The 20,778-nt window shown below is 39.6% G+C and overlaps 1 protein-coding gene across 2 annotated transcripts; it reads left to right on the forward strand.

Moving 5' to 3' along the window:
* Window positions 1-516: 516 nt before the first annotated feature.
* Window positions 517-20,319, forward strand: Arpp19 (cAMP regulated phosphoprotein 19). 2 transcript variants are annotated; one of them, XM_021172848.2, is made up of 4 exons: window positions 517-626; window positions 810-864; window positions 14,985-15,107; window positions 19,403-20,319. In XM_021172848.2, exons 2-4 carry the CDS (start codon window positions 820-822, stop codon window positions 19,571-19,573), a joined length of 339 nt encoding a protein of 112 aa, XP_021028507.1. In that variant the 5' UTR covers window positions 517-626; window positions 810-819; the 3' UTR covers window positions 19,574-20,319. The 2 variants fall into 2 exon arrangements, with proteins under 2 accessions (XP_021028507.1, XP_021028506.1); XM_021172847.2 differs by having other exon boundaries at window positions 523-622.
* Window positions 20,320-20,778: the final 459 nt, after the last annotated feature.

The raw sequence follows: 20,778 nt of genomic DNA on the forward strand, positions 1-20,778 counted from the left end.
AACCAAATGTGTCAGCAGCTATAAGATGCTTAGTAGAATGACAAATAAATATGAAGCTACGGACTTGACAGTTAAGAAAATCATTGCTTTGAAAATCAATGTTTTGAGCTGACTGCTGTGGGAGAGCAAGGAATGGAAGCTGAATTGATTTATCAGTGATTTAGTGCATGGGAAATATCAAGGTCTGGGAGTAAAATATTGGCTTCTTCCCTGCTGTGGCTAACAGGAAGAGGAATGGTGACATTACTAAAGTAGTCACAATTCCTGTGTTATGGCGCTGTGCTTGTTGTGGAACTCTCCAGAGCAGTGGTAGCTTGAAGAGGTTGGTCTAAGAAGAAAAGGTGGCGCTGAGGCAAGGTTAAAGAACAGAGGAAGTAAAGGTGGATGGGGTTAAACTGAAGCAGAGGTACTGCCAAGCAAGCAGAGGACTAAATAGGAGGTCAGGGTTGTCTGGAAAGGCGGGGGAAGTGGAGGGGAGGGGGAAACCACAGCGCCACAGACCAACTACAATTCCCAGGAAGCACTGTGCGCCCATGGACGGAAGTGAGGTGAGGCGCGAGCCGCAACCTTTGAGGGAAAGAGGAAGTGCTCGAGCGTCGCAGGGCCGGAGGCGCGGGGATAGGTAGGTAAGGGCGCGGCGCGGGAGCCTGGCGGGCCTGGGCTGCGGGAACTACGGCGGGCGGGAGCCTGGGGCCCGTGTCGTCACAAGGCGGCGGTAGCCGCCGGCCCGGCGGGCAGCGGGGCAGGCAGAAGGTGGCGGGCGGTCTTGCCTCCCGGTAATCTGTCTTCTCCCGGCGTCTCTTCTGCAGAAGGAGCACCATGTCCGCGGAAGTCCCCGAGGCAGCGTCGGCGGAGGAGCAAAAGGTGAGTGTGCCGGAGGACCCGGGGGACCTGCGGGACCTGGTGTGGCGGGAACCTCGGCTGGCGGGCCCGCGGGAGCGAGGGCGGCCTGGAGCCCTCCGCCGACGGCTCCTCCCGCAACCCGGGAGGGCCCCGGCGAGTGGAAAGGAACCGATCCTCTCCCGTGCCTTGGTGTAGCACCCAAGGGTACCAGGCCGCTAGGACGCCGGCCCATGTAAGGGACCAGTTCTGTAGTGGGCTTTGATTTGCTCTCCTGAGCAATTGTCCCTCCGGAAGCGCTCGGGCCACTTGTGAGCTTGCAGGGAACTCTTTTAAGGTGGTGTCTCCATTCAGGCAGCGATGCAGGGCTCGGTTATTAAGGTTGTGAGTTGTATGGCCTCGTGATCTCTTTCCTAAACCCTTTGGGCTTCAGTCTTGTCGGTAAAGTCCCGGTAATAGTACCAACATCCCACGACGGCTGTGAGGCCCAAACGAAAAACCCAGCACAACTTCTGCTCAAAAAAAAAAAAAAAGCTAGCTGGTGGGCTTTGCATGTGGCACTTGACTAAAAATCGAGAATTGGAGCTTTAGGAAATTTCACTATCTTAGATATTTCTCGAATCATGAGGATATATTTGTCAACTCATTTGTATGTCTCTGTTGAAGGGAAATGTGCTAGCAGCACACCTACGAATTTGAGGCCTGTATGCTTATGTAGTGCCTGCCCATTCCGTCGTAATTATTATGATGCTTTGACTTCCAGGGTACATGGAGCCAGTTAGCTAACAAAGAAGAAAAGTCATGAGTTCCCAACAATTTTTCTTTAAAAACAAACAAAAAAACCCAAATTGGGCCTTTAAACCCAGTACTCAGGCAGAAGCTAGAGGGTTTTTGTGAGTTCCAGGCCAGCTGGAAGTACATAATGAAATCCTGTCTCAAGATTTATTAATTGGTTGATAATTAATACCAATCTGCTTTACTGTATATGGAATTTGGTCTAATGTTGCACTGTAGATTAGTGGGTTTTGCTCATTCCATATGCTCTAATCATGTCAACTTACCCTCTATTATTTCTTCCATTGCCATAGTTCTCTTCTGATAGTAATTGTAAGTTAACTGGTGAAAAGAAGGAAAACAAGGATAATAAAAACAGTAGGCAGTTATAATGTCGTGTCATATTATACTTTGCAAGACGAAGGATTTATCCATTCATCCTTTCTTCCCTCCCTTCCTCTCTCCCTCTCTCCCTCCCTCCCTCCTCCCTTCTTCCTTCCTTCCTTCCTTTCTTCCTTCCTTCCTTCCTTCCTTCCTTCCTTCCTTCCTTCCTTCCTTCCTTCCTTCCTTCTGTAGTAGGACCTCTGGGACAGCCTAGGCAAGGGCTTTACCACTGAGCTCTATTCCTGGGGTTCCCGCTCCCCCCATTTTCGTGAAACAGCATGAGAGAGAGAATATGTGTGTGCACAGCAAACACTTTCTGACTGACTATGCCCAGCCCCTCTTTTGTCTTTTTGAGACTGGGGCTGGTGTAGCTCAGGTTACCTAGAGAGGATAGCCCTGAAACTATTGATCTATAACCATGCTGGCCCTCAGCTTCCTGATTTCAGCTTTGAAATGATTTCACTAAGTTGCCCAGGCAACTTGAACTCACTTTGTAGTCCAGCCAGGCTTTGAATTCGGGATCCTCTAGGCGCAGACACCAGGTGACTCAGGTTACAAGCCTGTGCCTGTGCCATGAGGCCCAACTGAGCAATAGATTGTTTTGAAGCCCCCCCAAATGCATATAGTTTAAGGGTTACAGTCTTTCTTAGCAATAATCTTAAATATTACCTGTCCATATTGCAAAGTTTTTGGTATGTTTATAACTGCTTTGGATTTAGGAACTCAAAGGCCATGTCTGTCTGTCTTGTCCAAAGTACACTGAAATGAAGCTCAGTTTGAATTTGCTACATAGTAGTGTGGTGGGTAATTTTCTTTCTAAAAAAATTGTTGTATGTTGGGGGTATCTATATAGAGATCAGAAAACAGCCTGTGGGGGTCTGTTTTCTCCTTCCACCATGAGAGTTCTGGATTGAACTTGGATTGTAAGAATTGGTGGCTAGAGTCCGTACCCACTGAGTCATCTTGCTGGCCTCTGTTTAATTATTTTTTAGGAAGAGGCTCACTCTGTAGTCCTGGCTGGCCTTTAACTTGAAGTGCTTTGGCTTTAAGCCCCCCCCACCCCAAGTTCAAGGATTACAGTCGAGCTGCCACTACACCCAACTAAAATAATTTTGGGTAATGCTTGTTAATATGTTGCTAAGGTTTGAAATACTGATTTCTAGAGTATAAGTACTTTTGATTAAAATAGCCTAATATAGGGCTGTAGAGATGGTCCAGTGGTTAAAAGTACTGCCTGCTCTTCAGAGGACCCAGGTTCAATCCCCAGCACCCACATGACAGCAGCTCACAACTGTAACTCCAGGATCCAACACCCTCACCCAGACATGATACAGCCAAAACCAAGAGTGTACATAAAATAAAATAATTTTTCAAAATAGCCTAATACAATACCTAATATCAGGGATAACTTTTAATCTTTTCTCTTTATGCTTTGTTTTTCTCCTCGAGCATTTTTAGGTCTTTTTGTCTAGCTACTGTCATTAATACCAGTAAGAGGGTGTGGGAAATGTAACGTCCCTTTTTAAATGAAGATTGGCTGTACATTGTAAATGCCTGTGGCATGGACACTATCCTTAAACAGGAGGAAAATGTGCAAAGTCACTTCTGTGTTCCCATGAGCCAGATCACCTGTTTCTTCTGTTTGGAAGAGCAGTTACGTGACCTAAAAAGTTGATTATTGTCTCTGTACCCAGTTGACCTTCAATTAAAGCTTAAGTATTCAGCTAAAATACTTTTAAGGTTTTATAGTGGGTTGGCTTGTTGCTTCTAAAAGTTTAAGGTGCTTGGACCCTGCATGAACTAAGACAGGGTTAATGACTCTCCCCTTCTGAATGGTGTACACGCACACTAAGAGGAGAAATTCACAGACTGGTGGAAATAGAATTAAAAAGCAAAGGTTTAAAAAGAGAAGGAAATCAGATAGCCCCCTATTTTTAATTAGGATAATAGGTAAATATGTGTGAGCATAAAAGTACACAGATATCTCTCTTTAGTTTGTACCAGTCTTAAACAGAAACCTAAACGAAGTCAGTCTATAAACTGTTCATTGTAGCTGGTATTGTACTGAAACTAAATATCTAATATATTGAGAAATGGTAGCAGCTGTTAAAAGCTAACTATCCCATAGGACAGGTGATGACAAGTTCTCCTTTAATATAAGCTATGAGGTCATTTAACTATTTAGAACTGAAGTTAACTTAACATTTTAAAATTACCTCTAGCTAGCTATAGTAGTTTATCTAATAATCCCAGCAGTCAGGAGGCAGAAGCTCTATGAGTTCAGGACCAACCTGAGCTACTTAACTCAGTATTATACAGTGAGCACCCAAACCTTAACTTTGACCCACTTTAAAAATATGAACAAAACTAAATGCATGATGTATATATGTGTGCTGCAGCTTAGGTTGTTTGTTTTTTAAGATGCCATTAGCAAGTTTTCTGGAGATTATTTTAATTAAACTAAGTGACATGTCTGAGGAAAGACTAGCTGAAGTAGAGCTCTCAACTGAAATATTTGTGTTAAAAGAACACTGGGCCAGGCTGGAGTGATGGCTCAGTTAAAGAACACTGGCTGCTCTTTCAGAGCAATTGGTTTGATTCCCAGCACCCACTTGGTGGCTTATAGCCATCTGAAACTGCAGGTTCAGAGGATCCAGTGTCCTCTTCTGACCTCTATGGGCACATAAGTAGTATACAGACATACGTATAGACAAAACATACAAACTTAAAAATAATCTTTTTTTTAAAGATATGGGCAGGATGTGGTGGCACACACCTTGAATCTCAGTGTTCTGGAGGCAGAGGCAGGTGGATCTCTGAGTTTGAGGCCACCCTGGTCTACATTGTGATTTTTGAAGCAGCAAGGGCTATATATAGAGACCCTGTCTCAAAAAATATGTATACATTTTTGGTTGTGAGCGAAGCCTTTAACGGCTGAGCAACCACAAGGTAGCTCACAACCAACTGTAATTGGATCCCATGCCCTCTTTGGGTATATCTGAAGACAGCTACAATGTACTCATATAAATAAAATAAACAAAATCTTAATTTATATATATGCCATGTATGTATAATATATATAATATAATTTTAAAAGTTAAAAGAAGATAAGCTTGGTGAATTGTGGAAGAGGAAGGGAACTGGACAATATGTTTCAGTGTCAAACCTCTAGTTCCATTCTTGATACAAGTTCCCTCAAAGACTGCCTGGAATGGATGGTGCTGGGTGACCTTGGACAGTCCTGTCTGAGAGTAACTTTGTCTGACCCAATTGTCTGTCACAGGATGAAGTCCAAGCTCACCAGCTTGGTGTTCAACCTTCTTTCATCACCTTCTCTTGCTCTATCTCCCATAAGTCATCTTCTTGCTCACATTGTTCTAATCTCTTCTTGATGCTTCCTTCATCCTCAGACAAAACCTGCTTGTCCGAGTCTTTGTGTGTCTAAATCCTACATGCTTTTTTCTGTAATCAGAATTATGTTTGTTTGCATGTATCAGAATAATAAAATTAGTAGTTTAAACAAAATAGAAGTTAGTAACTTTTCTCTCGGCAAAAAAAGCACAAATGAAAGCTAGCCGAGGGTTGGGAGAATGGCTCTAAGTTTTCCAGTATTTATGTCCTTTGTTGCTGCTCCACCATTCTTAGCATCTTACTTCATAATGTAATATGGCCGCTCCAGTTTCAGACATCATAAGCTCATTAAACCATGAGAAAGAAATTGGTGTTCTCTCCCTCATGAGAGGCTTTTTAAATCTTACCTCTGATACTTATCTCTTAGTGGCTGTTTGTTGTTTGTTTTAATGTGTTTACATATATATCTGAGAACATGTGTACTCTTGGTGCCCTGGAAGGCCAGAAGAGTGCATCAGATCTCCTGTTACAGACAGCTGTGAGCCACCATGTGGGTGCTGGGAGTTGAATCCAGGACCTCTGGACCAGCCATTGCTTCTAAACACCCAGCCATCTCTCCAGTCCCACAATTGTTTCTATATAACAATATTTAACAGTATTCCCCAGAGTTTTAAAAATTGTAGTTAATCATAGTATTTTCTGGAGCTACTTTGTTATACTTTCTGGTAGGCTAAATAATGTTCTCTATTTCTATCCAGACAGATTTCTCTTTCTTTGATTTGCTCAGCAGGGTCTCTTATCCCAGCCTGGCCTTAAACTCAATGTGTAGTCCAGGATGAGTTGGACTGTGAGTATTATCCTACTGCACCTACCTCCTGAATATGGCTTCCTTCAGTCATATCCCATCTGTACTAGGGTTGAAACCCAGGGCCTAGTGCATAGTGGGTGGTGTTCTGCCACTAAGTTACATCTCCAGCCCTGCCAGCTTGTTAGATTTGCTCCTGTTTGTTGTGTAAGGGTTGTACTTGATAACTTATTTCCTGCACCTGTTAGCTCTGCTGCACCAAATATTCTGAGACTGATGATAAACCTACCTTTATAGAGATTTTTGATTTTATGGAAACAGTTGAAGGACGTTGTGTTCATTCTGGAGACTTTTAGTTACTGTCATTGCATGCCAAATACTGCCAAATAGTAACAATTTACAGGACAAAAGTGATTGTCTAAACTTGGTAACAGTCGTTGAACCTTCCTAACAATATTTTCAAAGGTCTGTTAGCCGTTGTTAATTGTACGTATTCACAGTGAGCATGGTGCCCGGCAGGCAGAGAACTTACCTGAGTGCTCAGACTTTACTGCTCATGCTATGTAACTTACCACAGGCTGAGAATGATGGCGGTTTTTATAAAATTATTTTTAGCTTACTAGAATATAAAATAATCGTCTAGCTTTCCCCCCAGGACTAGAGATTGAACCTAGGGCCTACCATGCACATGTGGAGCAAGCACTGTACCACTGAGCCACGATCCCTGCATCTAAGAATTCCCAAGGCCTTTTGTTATTGTTGGTGCTGATCTATTGAATTCAGAACTTTAGGGATTTTAGATTTTGCTTTGCTACTAAACTCTAGCCCTTAAATGTTTCTATGTGTGTATACCTAATACCCTAATAACACAGGGTTTCTAATATATTCTAATTATAAAACTCACAAAAATACATGTGTTAATCATTTTTTAAATTTTTATTCTTTTTTAACAAACCGCCCCAGAGATAGGGGACTTACGTGTGTTAATCTTAGTTCATGATTACATTTGATAAAAATTAGGTTCTGTTTTATGTATCGACTATAGGAAGACAGTTGATGCCCTTTCACCATTATCCACTTAGTTATATAAGTATACTTTATTTCATCATACATGGTAAAATATAGAAACCTGTTAAGAATTTTTAAATAATAAAATTTAAAAATCAGATTTGAATTTTTAAAACTATTTTTCTTTCCAGAATTTGACATTCTTTTTTAAGCTTTTTAACTTTTATTATATTTTATTAGTGAGGGAGAGAGAGTGATTGTGAGGTGTGTGTGTTCACACAGTGTAAATGTGCAAAATAGAGAAAAACTTGTGGGAGTCTGTTCTCTCTTTCTACCATCTGGGCCCAGGGATCAAACTCAGGTCATTAGGCTTGGTGAAAAGTGGCCCCTTACTTTTGGGTGTTGGTTTGGTTGGTTATTGTTTATTTGTTTTCTTTTTTGAGACAGGGTTTCTCTGTGTAACCCTGGCTATCCTGGAACTCCACCTGTAGACTGGGCTGACCTTGAACGCAAAGATCCACCAGCCTATGCCTCATGAGTGGTGGGATTAAAAGAAGTCTGCCAGCTTCTTTTACTGTTGTTTTTAAAGACCTGGTCTTACATATCAAATCCTGGCCTTGAACTGATGGTCTCACTTCTATTTCATACATGCTGGGATTAAAGATAGATGCCCAGCTTTGAAAAAATTGGTTATTTTATTTATTTATGTTTCAAATGTTGTCCCCCTTCCTGCAAACCCTCCTATCCCCTCCCCCCTCCCCTTTGCTTCTATGGGGGTGCTTCCCTACCCACCAACCCCCATTCCCACCTTACCACTGTAGTGTCCCCTTACGCTGAGGTATCAAGCTTCCACAGGACTAAGGGCCTCCCCTCCCATTGATGACAGATAAGGCCATCCTCTGCTACATACGCAGCTGGAGCCATGGGTAACTCTGTGGTTGGTGGTTTAGTCCCTGGGAGCTGTGGTTGGTCAGGTTGGTTGATATTGTTGTTCTTCCTATGAGATTGCAATCCCCTTCAGCTCCTTCAGTCCTTTCTCTAGCTCTTCTGCTGGGGTCCCTGAATGCCCAGCTTTTAACATGGTCTCATTTTGTAGCCCTGGCTGGCCTGGAAAGTGGTAGGATGCCTAAGCTGTACTCAAACTTGTAATCTTGCCTGGACTGTTTGGCTCTTCCCTTTGTTTTGTTGCTCTACTACTTTGTCTTCACTAATTGCTCCTTTTTAGTTCCTTTTAACTAGTTTCTTTGCTTATTGTCCTTCCCTGCCTGCTGCTGTGGATTAAACTCAGGTCTTCCTGCTTGCCACGCTACTGGTCTACCACTAAGTTAAGTCTGTAGACATATACAACATACATAGTCTTCGTGAGAGTTCCTTTTGTTTTGAGGCAGAGTATCACTGCCCAGGCTGGCCCAGAACTCACCTGCTGACTCACACACACAACTAACTCTCTCTCTCTCTCTCTCTCACTCTCTCACTCACTCTCACTCTCTCTCACTCTCACTCTCATTCACTCTAAAATATTTTATCTGGGACTGGTGAGATGGCTTCTCGATAGCTTGGAGTATTAAGGTTCTTGCCTGCAAGCCTGACAACTTGAGTTTGATCTCCAGGTTCCACATGGTGGAAAGAGAACAGACTCCTACAGGTTATATCCTCTGACTACCACACGTTATTGTGACATGCACATGCCTCCACACTCACATACATACATAAATGTAAAAACAGTTACTTGGATCTATCTATCTATCTCTGTCTAGATCTAGATCTAGATATAAAATCAAGTACTTCAAGTACTTGTAAGGTAAAACTCTCTCTGCTTTGGGGAAGGTCTCAGTAAGTTTACCCAGGCTCACCCTCTCAAGTCATCTCTGGCTCTGAGACCAGAACTAGATGTATCTGTAACCACACCCAACTAATGATGTCTACCTGGTACATAAATGTGCTGGTTTCAGCCTCTTTTCTTCTTGCCTAACAGGTTGTCAGCTGCTCACATGGATTAATATGGGAGAGACCAGTTTCTAGGATCTGCCTAAATTCAGACAGAAATTATCTTTTGTAGCAGCAGAGTCCACAGTAACCACCTTCTCTGTCCCTTACACTGCTCATAGTTGAATTAACAGAAATTATCACTGAAACCTTGCTGACATGCCAATCACCTCCAAGGTGGAGATTCCAAAGCCCAGGCTTTCACTTCTTAGGTTAGTGCAGATTCTGTAAACAGCCCTATTCCTGAGTGGGCTTCTAATGCTGGTTAGGTTTTCTTCAAGGACAAAAATAATAGTGATTTTCTTCAAACCCTATTGTAGTGCTAGGACCTACCTGCAAGGATCAGGCATCTGTGTGCAGGTTATACAGGGCACAGGCTTGTACCTTATCATTATTAGAGACTAGTAAATAGCAATAGCTATCCCATGCCCACCATGGGAACTACACAGAGACCAAGGCCTCTGTATTTCCTTTTGTTTTGTTTGTCTTTTTGAGGCAGTTTCTTTGTGTAGCTCTAGCTGTTCTGGAACTCTTCTTCTGTAGACCAGGCTGGCCTCCAACTCAGAAATCCACTTGCTTCTGCTATGATAAAGGCCTGTGCCACTTCCACCTACCTGGCTTGCTTCTGTATTTCTAATTATACTTTTGTCTAGGATCTATGTTTCTCAATATTGATAACAGTTGCACTAGCTCTTATTTGGTTAGGTCTTACCTAATATGTTATCTCCCCTGAGTTACTTTCTGCCTATGTCACTTACTTTAAATTTTACTCAGTAAGTAGCTAGTTTTTTTGTTTGTTTGTTTGTTTGTAATCCAGCTATGACTTTATATCTGTTGATTTATTAGCTTATTTTGGCCTTTTGAGCAGGTTGTCCTGGTACATGCTCCGCTAACCAAGCTTGTGAACTTTCAGCAATCCTTTTGGCTCTGTCTCTTGAACACTGGGATTACAGGCATGACTTATCTCTCCTAGCTTCCAGACACAGATGTAAATGGACAGGCCATTGTGTGATCATTAACACTTTAGGATTTTTTTTCTTCCATCTCACCCTTGCTCCTTTTTTATTGCATTATGTTTGTATTCTGTTCCTTTCTTATTGTACGTGCAAGCGTGCATGTTGTATCTAGTCCCATTATTGTTTCATTAAGTCCCCTGTTGATTTTCTTTCTCTACTATTAAACTACCAATTTGGAAGTTTTATGCTTTATTTTTGTTTAGTTAGTCCCCTTTAGAATCTCATTATATCCTGGTCGGTGGTGGCACATGCCTTTAAAGCACTTGGAAGGCAGAGGCAGGCTTATCTCTGTGAATTGAAGGCCAGCCTGGTCTATAGATGGAGTTTCAGGACAGCCAGGGCTACACAGAATGACTGTCTGGAAAAAAAAAAAAGAAAGAAAGAAAACTTTATTATGCATCTTTATCAAACTGTTAATTGAGTATGATCACTTCTGTATTAATTTCTTTTCTCATGGCTCTGACTCAGTAGCAAAAGAAAGTAACTTAGAGCAAGGGTTTATCTTTGCTCTGCAGTTGAAGATGCAGCCCACATGAACCAATGTACTTACAGCCAGGAAGCAGAGATGAATTTTGGTGTTCACCCTTCCTCCTTTTCCTTACCCCCAATATTTAGTGTAAGTGCATGTGTGTTGTGTTGTGTGTTAAGTGTACATGTGAAGGCCAGAGGAGGGCATCACACACAGCCCCTGGCACTGGAGTGACAAGTGCTTATGCAGCACCTGCCTTATTACTTGGGTGTCAGGTTCCAAATTCCAGTCTTCACAACTGCACAGTTTCGCTTAGACCACTGAGCAATCTCTTTAGTCTACTTCCTTTTTTAAAACACACAGTCTAGAACCCCAGCCTATGAAATGATATTGACAACATCTAGGGTAGATCTTGCCTCCTAGTTAATCCATCCACAAGCTATCTTATAGATGTGCCTAGAGAGTCTGTTACTGTCAAGTTTGACAGTCAGAATAAGCCATCATGACTGTTCCAAATTACAAACATGTACATTTTAAAAATACTATTCTATTATGTATTTTTCTTTTTGTCTGATTTTGTTTTTGCAGCACTTGGAATTGAACCTGTTGCCCTGCCCTTTCTTGGCAGTGCTCCATACTAAGCTACAGCCCAGCCCTTTATTGTTGCCTGCCCTCTCTCACTCTCAAATGATAAAACTGTGAGCCCAGGGCCTCTGTGCTCTCTGACACTGGCTACATCCCAGGCCCTGTTTTTACCCCTTTGCAAAAGACATCCAGGGTGTAATATTTAATTTATGAATATGTATCCTATTTTTTGTTTGTTTGCTTTATATTTCCTTCTCTTTATCTCAAGCCTTTCCCCCACCCCTTCTTCACAGTTTGTTTTCATCCTTAGCTACAGTAAATGTTCGGGAATATCTTTAATGTATAAGAACTTGTATCCTTAGCAATTCTGTGTCCTCTTAACATGTTTTAGCATAACTACAAGTATAAATTATTTCACTTGATTTTTGTTAAGCATTATATGAGGAAGACAAAAACAAAAGCTACATGTTTCAACAGAAAGAAAATGTTTTGAGGTGCTAGGTTACAAATTCTTGAAAGAGTTGGAAGAACAGAATGGGGAAAAAAGAAATGTTTTTAGAGACAGGGATTGAAGAATGTCTCTGACTGTGGGAATGAGTCCTGTTTGGAGCCTGCCATCTTCTATCCTACTGCCATGTGGCTTGTACAGGAGCCCTGATTGTCTGTGGATACCCTACTGTAGGAACTCACAAGGGCCTACTGCTCTGTAACAGTGTGACCAAGAGAAGAATGGTTCTTTTCTTCCACACTTGTTCATCTGCTGTGGCTGCCATTGCTACCTAATAGTAATGCAGTTTGGGAAATGTAGTTTTAGCCTTCTGTTCTGTTTATATTGTTTGAGGAAGCGTGTAGGGAAGAGCAAGAGTGGCTGAATGCCAGCACCACAGTGTCCCCACCCCATGAGTGTATGTTTTTATAAGCAAATCTATAGCTGTGGTAGAATGTTAGTGAATGTCCAGCAATTCAGACTTACTTAATATAAGGTCCTGCATCTGCACTAGGTTAAGAATGTTTTTGTATAGTTCATGAGATGTATTGTGGTAGTCTTGATAGTGCTTAACTACATTTTAAAGTGTAGCTTAGGCCAGTCTTTTCCTAACTTTCTTTTCACTTGTTGGATACAGACCAAAGTTTGAAATCATCTAAGATTGTACTGGCAGGACTTATTAATTAATAATGTTATATATTGACAAGAACGTTGAAGAATTGGAGTCCCTTTTTTCTTCCCCCATCCTTCACTCTCTGTCTTACCTCTCTCCTCTCACTATCCTCTCCTTGATTAGTCTCAAACTCTCGAGCTCTCAGGTTCAAGTAGATCTCATAAATATGTTTCGTTTTCTCATGAGAAAGTGCTTCTCTGTACATGTGGCTCCTGAAATCACTCTGTAGATCAGCCTGGCCTCATTTTTCTCTTGTGTGAGCATGAATGGGTACATGTGTGCTCCAGCATACTTGAGAAGGTCAGGAGACTCAGTTCTCACCGTCTGCCATTAGCGTCAGAGATGAAACTCCCCTTGTCATATTTACGTCGCAAGCTCCTTCACTTGCTGCTGCATAATCTTTCTGGCCCAAGAAAATCTGGTTCTGGCCAAAAGGTTTGAAAGTGCTGGGACTAAAGGCCAACAGTTGATGGTGTCACCTTTTCAATTAGCATTATCTAAAATGGGCAAACTAGAAAGGGAAACCTACAAATAGGGCCTTTAATCCAGATTTGCTTTGACACTGCAGCTCTGAGAATGCCAATTGGTGGTAGTAGATTTGTGTTGTGAAGGCTGAACTTGCCACTAGATGTCGCTAAGATTCTAGCACACCTTATTTTTGCATTGGTGTCTCCAGCTTTACATAAGTATGATATCTTCATATTCTGCTTGGTTAGGTTCCAATCTTAAGACAGAAATCATGTATAAAAATACATTTTGAAAAACTCCTTAAAGAACTTTCCCAGAATTCAGGAGGCAGATGAATTTCTGTGAGTTCAAGGCCAGGTTGGTCTTCATAGTGAGTTCCAGGTCAGCCAAAGCTACATAGTGAAACCGTGTCTCAAAGACAAACAACAAAACCAAAAAATCTTCTTTAAGAATGATAGTGCAGTTATTTTTCTGTGTAGACTTGAGCATATGATACCAGCTGAGGTGGTGGGCTTGTGAAGGCTTAGCTTTTAACTGTGAGAATGATAGCAGCATATTGACATGTTCACACACTGAACAATATCCAGGATATATATTGTGTACCTCACACTTAAACTTCTGGACATACCATTCTTGAATGTAAGAGCTGTAAAATCATTATTTAAAGTCTTATTGTGCTGAATACACAGGTAAATTTTGTATGGAGTATATGTGTGAATCGCCACAGTAAGAGATTAGAAGATGAAGCTGCAGCCTAGAAAGGGAAAATACTGAAGCAGAATAGGTTAGGAATATGGAAAGGGATTTGACAACAAAAGGTATTTGCCATTAGCACCTTTTCCTACAAAATCCTCTTAAGACATAAAGTGGGGTATAAGGGAGTTGTTGAGGGTCAAGTGTTGATAATACATAAAGTGAATAGAATATATATATGTGTGTGTGTATATATATATATATAATTTTGAGGAAAGTACAAAAAAGACAGGGCAAAAATCTTCTAGATGAATTATTTACTTGCTATATAAGAACAGTTGGTTTGATATTTATAGATTTAACATTTCTGCTATTTTACTTCGTAAATAACCTCAGAGACTCAAAATGTGCCAAAGTGTGATTTTGCCAGTTCAGAGAAATGAGTCTAATAGCTAAAAGTATCCTGGCCAGCTGGCCATCCTCCCATCAAAGGAGACCTGTGATTTTATTGATTCATTGTTCTTGTTATGATAAATTCTTTCCTGTAAAATAGCATTTTGAAGAATATATACTCAAACAAGATAGGTGTTTAAGAAAATAGTTTCAAGATAGTAAGAAGACCAGCAGTATAAACAGGTGATAGAACATTTAACTAGCATAATGAGCCCCAAGTTGCACTGTGATGGAGGGGGTACATTTAATGACAACCTTTTCAAAAACAGCATCCAAAACCTAAAAGTATGTGGGTTTTTTTGCTTTGTTTTGTTTTGTTTTGACATGAACAGAATTTCCCCTTTTGTTGGTAGAAACAGGAACTTTCTCACTCGAGGCCAGCCTTGAACTTGCTATAGTCTTCTGCCTCAGATTCTTGGGTGCTGTAATTAAGGGATGAACTCTCACACACGGCCAGATGTGAGGATTGATGAAAAAAAATACCATCATAGATAACAAGGTCTTCTAAATTGATTTACTTAGGGAAAATATGCTAGTATTTGAGCTGTTGTTAATGTCTAGTAAAGAGTCTAAGGAGTTTAAAATCATATGTGATTTTAAATAAGGAAATCACAAAGAACTTTTAGATTTTTGATAGTATTAGGAAAATTCTCTAAATATAGACAAAGAGCTGAAGAGTTCCATAGAAGGTGACTAATTATGAATGTATTATACATGACTGGAAAGTAACTGCAAGCAAGACTTGAGAGCTGAGCTATCTCGGTATTTTTATCCAGTGTGTGGGGTGTTATACATGCATCACAGCTATAATAGAGCTATCACATGGGACATTCGAGAAAAAAAGATAGAGGCGTTTGAAAGGTTCCTGGGCTTGATTTCTTAAAGGCTGTATTGCTTGGAGTTCAACAAGAAAGCCAGAGACTAGAGATTAAAAGGTGAATTATTTTCAAAATTCAGTTGTAACAGAAATAATTTACTTGAAATTATTTCAGGAAATGGAAGATAAAGTGACTAGTCCAGAGAAAGCTGAAGAAGCAAAGTTAAAGGCAAGGTATCCTCACTTGGGACAAAAGCCTGGAGGGTCTGATTTTTTAAGGAAAAGATTGCAGAAAGGGGTAAGTTGCTGAGTGCCATCTTCACACCTTTTCCCTGTGAGCTCAATGTGCTGACAAACTGAGTTGAATGTCTGTGTCTTTATTCCCGTATTTCCAGGTGTGTGTATCTCTGTCAGTATTTCACATGGTTCATGTATGAAATGAATATGTATGAAAAGAAGCGATTACAATGTTTTAAATTAAACTGTAAAGTATTTCAAGTATGTACCATATAGTACAGGTGATAATGTCAAAGAATTCTTACTTTGTCATCTTTGTAAAAACGTAAATGTAGGTATAACTCAAACCCACCCTGTATTTTCTGTGTGGCCCCTTTCCCTCTTCTGTTCAAAAAGAAACACTGTCCAGAGACGGGTATTTATTTACCCCAGCATCCTTATTAAAACTTGCCTGTTTGAAAGCAAGTCTAATACAACATTCAGAGGCGTACGGTCCTTTGTATTTGGATGAAATGATCTCTTGTAAAATCATTTAATTTGCTTCACAGTTCCTTTAATCCAATTTACACATAATTTTAGTAATTCAAATTACTGAACATTTTTTCCCAGAGTCTTGTCTGCCTTTTTTAGGTAGAAGTCATTATTTCTTAGCATGGGAATATTAGTGCTACTTGTTTTTTAAATTTCCTCTCCTTCTGCTTGAAAAATTTAGAAAATTAGAATTAAAGCATATTTGAATTCTTTCTCATATCAGGATCAGAGAATGATGGAGTATATGTGAAAGATAACTACATACTATATAAGATGCTAAGTACCTTAAGTGTATTAGTATCTGCTATTTATATAAGAAACAAGTCTGTGGGTGTGCACAATAGTTACATATGTACTCCAAAACAGTGATTTTTTTTAAAGGTATCAACAAATAATGTGGTTTAGTTTAAACATTAAAAAAATGAAAGGCTTTCAAATAATAAAATATCTTATATCTTTCAAATAATAAAATAAAGAAAATAATATTAAATATAGAAAAATGCAGAAATTCTGTACTCTGAAACAGATTCAGAGTATTAATTGTATGGAAATTATTCCAAAACTTAAAAACATTAGCATAGCTCTAAATAAAGAAATTTTACAGGAACTATAACTGTTAGGACAGAAAGTATTTACATCCAAGGTAGAAATCAGTAAAATTTAAATTTCATCATACTAAATTCAACCACAGTGGGAAAATATTTAGAGTAATTCCTACTGGTAAGCATGAAATTGTGTGTAACTAATGTATTACTTTTTTTGTGTAAACATTAAAATTACTCTTTATTTTTGAAAGGTTCATGGAAGATTTTATATAAGATTCATGGAAGTATTTTCATTATTTGACTAATTACTTATAAATTAATGTGAACTATAATTCAGTATGAGGGGGAAAAACCTTCAAATTTAAAGCTTTTTTCTCTTAAGGCTTTTACTATAATTAGAAGCCACATCAATGTTCAGCATCAAAGAAATAGTTAATAAGTTATTCCACAAGTAGACTATGTGGTTCTCTAAAAACATAGTTAATAAGTACCATGTAAGCAAGAAACATCAAGGTGAGAACTCCGTTCATCAGGTGTAGAATGTGCAAAGACTGTCTCCTTATGCAACTGCACCTTTAGGTATATTTTCAGCTATGACATAATCATGTTTGATCCTGAGCATCAGATTCATGTCTGCGCTTGACTGATTATTATTAGTATTTAGGAGAAGGTTTCTTCACAGCAGAATTAATATATCTTAAAGTTGGTATCGTACATGAAAATAGTTGGAAATGAAGGAAATGACACTTGAATCAAATAATTATATAAAAGTTGCAGTGTCAATATTTGAATGAATCTGTAATTTCCCAAACTGTCAGTGATTAAGCTTTTATTGTTGTTCTAGAATTTTTTCGAAGTCTGAATCACCAGGTTCTAGGTTTCAATTTTCCTTTGTCATAATAGTTAACAAGCTAAGAAACATAGTTTCTGCATTGTTTGAAAGGGCTGGGTCATATTCAATTACTATATTAGGTCATTTTCTGTATTGTACCCATTGATATTACAAAATTAATGTTATAATATTCTCACTGGGCTTTTAACAATAAGACCATACGCATGGTGAGTTTATAGCCCATCAGAGTCAAAAAGGATTTGAACAGTCTAGCCTGTGAATTTCTGTATTTGTGGCTTGTAAAGTACCAAGACTGAGGACCCAGTTCTAATAAACATGACTTTAAAGTTTGTCATGTTAGGTGATCACATGTATAAAATCAATGCTGCTCAGTTAATGGGAAGTCGGGTGGGGCGCTTATGTAATGCCAGCACTTGGGATGAAAACACAGGAGGGTCAGGAATTCAGTCACCTACCCCTGCTCCATAGCAAGTTAGAGTTTGAAGCTAGCTTGAACCTTATAAGACATTGTCTCAAATAAATGAATAAATAAATATATGTGAAGAGGCTTTTGTAAGATTGCCTTCTATATGATCTAAAGTATGTTTTAGGTTTTTAGGGGTTTGTTTTGCTTAAGAAAGGATCTCACTATAACTCATACTGGCCTGGAGCTTACAATGTAGCCCAAGCTGACCTTAAACTTGCATTGATATGTCTGCTATATACAGAGACCCCAAATGTGGAGATTATAGAGAGTAATTAGTATACATGGCCACTTTTAGATTTTTTTTTTGATGAATTCATGAAGTTTAGAAATTTTTAGACAGCTAATACCACTGCTAGACTGTGTCCGTTGGATCCTAACCTGAGAAATATCAGTCTCCTTCCCCCGCACCACCTGTCAGTGTCTGCTCTGCTGAGTTCTGTTTAAACTCCAGCCACAGTAAAATTTAAATTATTTTTCTCTTCAGAAAGTCTCAGTATGCAATTAAATGAGATCATTTTATGATTAACGTTTTCTTAGTATAAAATAGCGTCTAGTTAGAAACTGAGTTTATTAAATTGGAGGAAATCCCACAGTGGTTAGGCCTGCAAGATGACAGAGGGTAAAGGTTCTTGCTTCCAAGCTTGACAACCTTAGTCCAGGCTCCAGGACTCAAGAGGTGGAATCAGCAAACCAGCTTCTGAAAGATGCCCTCTGACCTCCAGACATGCTCTCTGGCATACATACCCACTGTATAAGGAGATGTAAAATAAATAAATACACACATATAAAATGTATATTATGTATCTATTATATATGTGTGTATGTATAGATATACATACATATATTATCAGTCTTTTTAAATTTGCACTGTTAAATTTCTTACTTTCTACATACATTAAGTAATACAAGTAAGAAATTTGTCAGTGTGCTTTGTTGTGCGCAGATGTCAACCAGTAAAAAAGAAGTAGTGCTCCATTTTTAGACAGGGAGGGTCTTGTGTCAGTCCTGAATATCTCCACTTCCTGAGTGCTGGGATTCCAGGTGTGCCACACATACCCAGATATAAGCAGCTTCTTGATTTTGGGGGCATCAAAATTACCATTTTAACAGATCAATCAGAAATGATACTGCAGCAACCTCAAAAGTACCTGGCCCACATTTTATTGTTACTACATCATATGAAGCTTGTACAGTGCTATCTGAAAGTTTCCAATCATAGACCCATAGGCCAGATCTGGCTTATCGAAGAATAATTAGGGGGAGTCAGCCAGTGAGCCCTCCCTAGACCATCCACAGCACTAAGCTGATTCCCAGCTGCTTCATTTTACCAAAGTCTGAGAAATCTTTTCTGTTCATTATTCATCTGTGCTATCATTTCATCACAGCATTATTTCCTTTTGCCAAACCCAGACTTTAGTGACCACAGCATCTGGGTTTAAAAGTTGTTATGACAGTTGACTTACTTGATCATTTTTATCTTTTGCTAGCTCTTGATACATTAGTTTACATACAGTAGATACTCAATAAAAATCAGCTAAACATGATTAATATAAGGCAGAACTCAAGCAAATGCATTTGGTTTTGCTTGTAGACTATCCTGAGGTTGCTCTTAAACTGTCATCACAGGCTTGCTTGCTTTATTTATTTATTTATTTATTTATTTATTTATTTATTTATTTAATGTGCATTAGTGTTCTGCCTGCATGTATGTATGCCTGTCTGAGGGTGTAGGATCCTCTGGAACAGGAGTTACAGACAGTTGTGAGCTGCCATGTGGGTGCTGGGAATTGAACATAGGTCCTTTGCAAGAGCAGCCAGTGGTCTTAATCACAGCTATCTCTCCATCCCCACAGTTTTATCATAGTGTTAGAGGGTTGTGGTTTCATATTTCAACCAAAGTCAGTGTAATAGTAACAAAGAACTTTTAAACTCTAATTTGATTTTTTTGTTTTTGTTTTCAGCAAAAGTATTTTGATTCTGGGGACTACAACATGGCAAAAGCAAAGATGAAGAACAAGCAGCTTCCTGCTGCAGCCCCGGATAAGACAGAGGTCACTGGTGACCACATTCCCACTCCACAGGACCTCCCTCAGCGGAAACCGTCCCTGGTTGCTAGCAAGCTGGCTGGCTGATTAAAGAGCTGAACTGCATGAGTCCTCTAATGTCCTTTATTTCTCTGACTACGTTACTTGCCCACTTGTGTTCCCTTCACTCACTGTGTTTGAGACTGACAGCTTTGCGGGTAGTGGTAGTGTGTGCTACAGTTGTAAGGGAGCATACATGTGTAGAGGTTTGGATTAGTTTCACAGCGCACTGATGCAAAGGACATGTAACAGCAACATAAGTAAATGACGTGACAATAATTGTACATATTACCTAGCTGGTGTAGGGCTGGCTCCAACAAGTAGCAAGCAAGTTTTACAGCTTTAATGCTCTGGCTTTCTTTACTTTCTCATGATTACAGCTTTGTATGTTACTCTTATTTAATAGGACCTCTGTTGTATTGATTTCTTCTGTATCTTCCTTTTGAATCTTGTAAGACAGAAGTTTAAGACCACAAGTTGGAAGACAAGTCACATAATCCAAACACAAGTAAATGGGCTGCAAAAGATTTGAGTAACTGCTTGGACTTGACGGCCTTAAACCTGCTGTTCCAGCTTTAACAAGAGCATCTTACCTGGGCGATATTTGCCCGTTCTGGTGTGACTTGTGTGACTCCAATGCTTACCAGCTGTCACTGAAACTAGTGCTCTTCCTCGTTCTGCAGTGTGTGGAGACAGCTTTCTTTGTTGAAGACGTGAATGGGTGTGCATGTGCACTGACTATTGCATTCACTTTTGTGCCATTTTTGTAAATACAATAGTTTTGCACAACCTTTTACAAATGTCTGTATTAATTTCACCATATTAGAAAGTAGATAATGTGCCAACCAGAAGCACAAAAATTCCTACACAAATCTGCCTGCCATTACTGCTTTTGTATAAGAATAGTTTACAATCTTGAGCATATTAGAATACCAAACTGAAATATACTCAGCCTGCTACAGAGTTAAGCTTTTTCATTTATTACTAATATTCATGACTTTCAGTGGCCTTGTACAAATATGATATGTTGCTTAGGCATATCTTTTGTTCTATGCAGAACATTTCATTTTGACTTTTACAAAAAAAAATTACAATTCATATAATTTATATAAAACTTTCTTAGTGTAGAAACTTTTTACTTCCACACTCAGCTTTGGGGATACTAAAGTACAACACTTGCATCCTCTGTCTTCTGTTATCTTCTCAGCCCCCATCTTCTCTTTACTTTGCTTCTGTGACTCCTATTGGGTTAT

Source organism: Mus caroli, chromosome 9, assembly GCF_900094665.2.
Source record: "Mus caroli chromosome 9, CAROLI_EIJ_v1.1, whole genome shotgun sequence".
NCBI classification, from domain to species: Eukaryota; Metazoa; Chordata; class Mammalia; order Rodentia; family Muridae; genus Mus; species Mus caroli.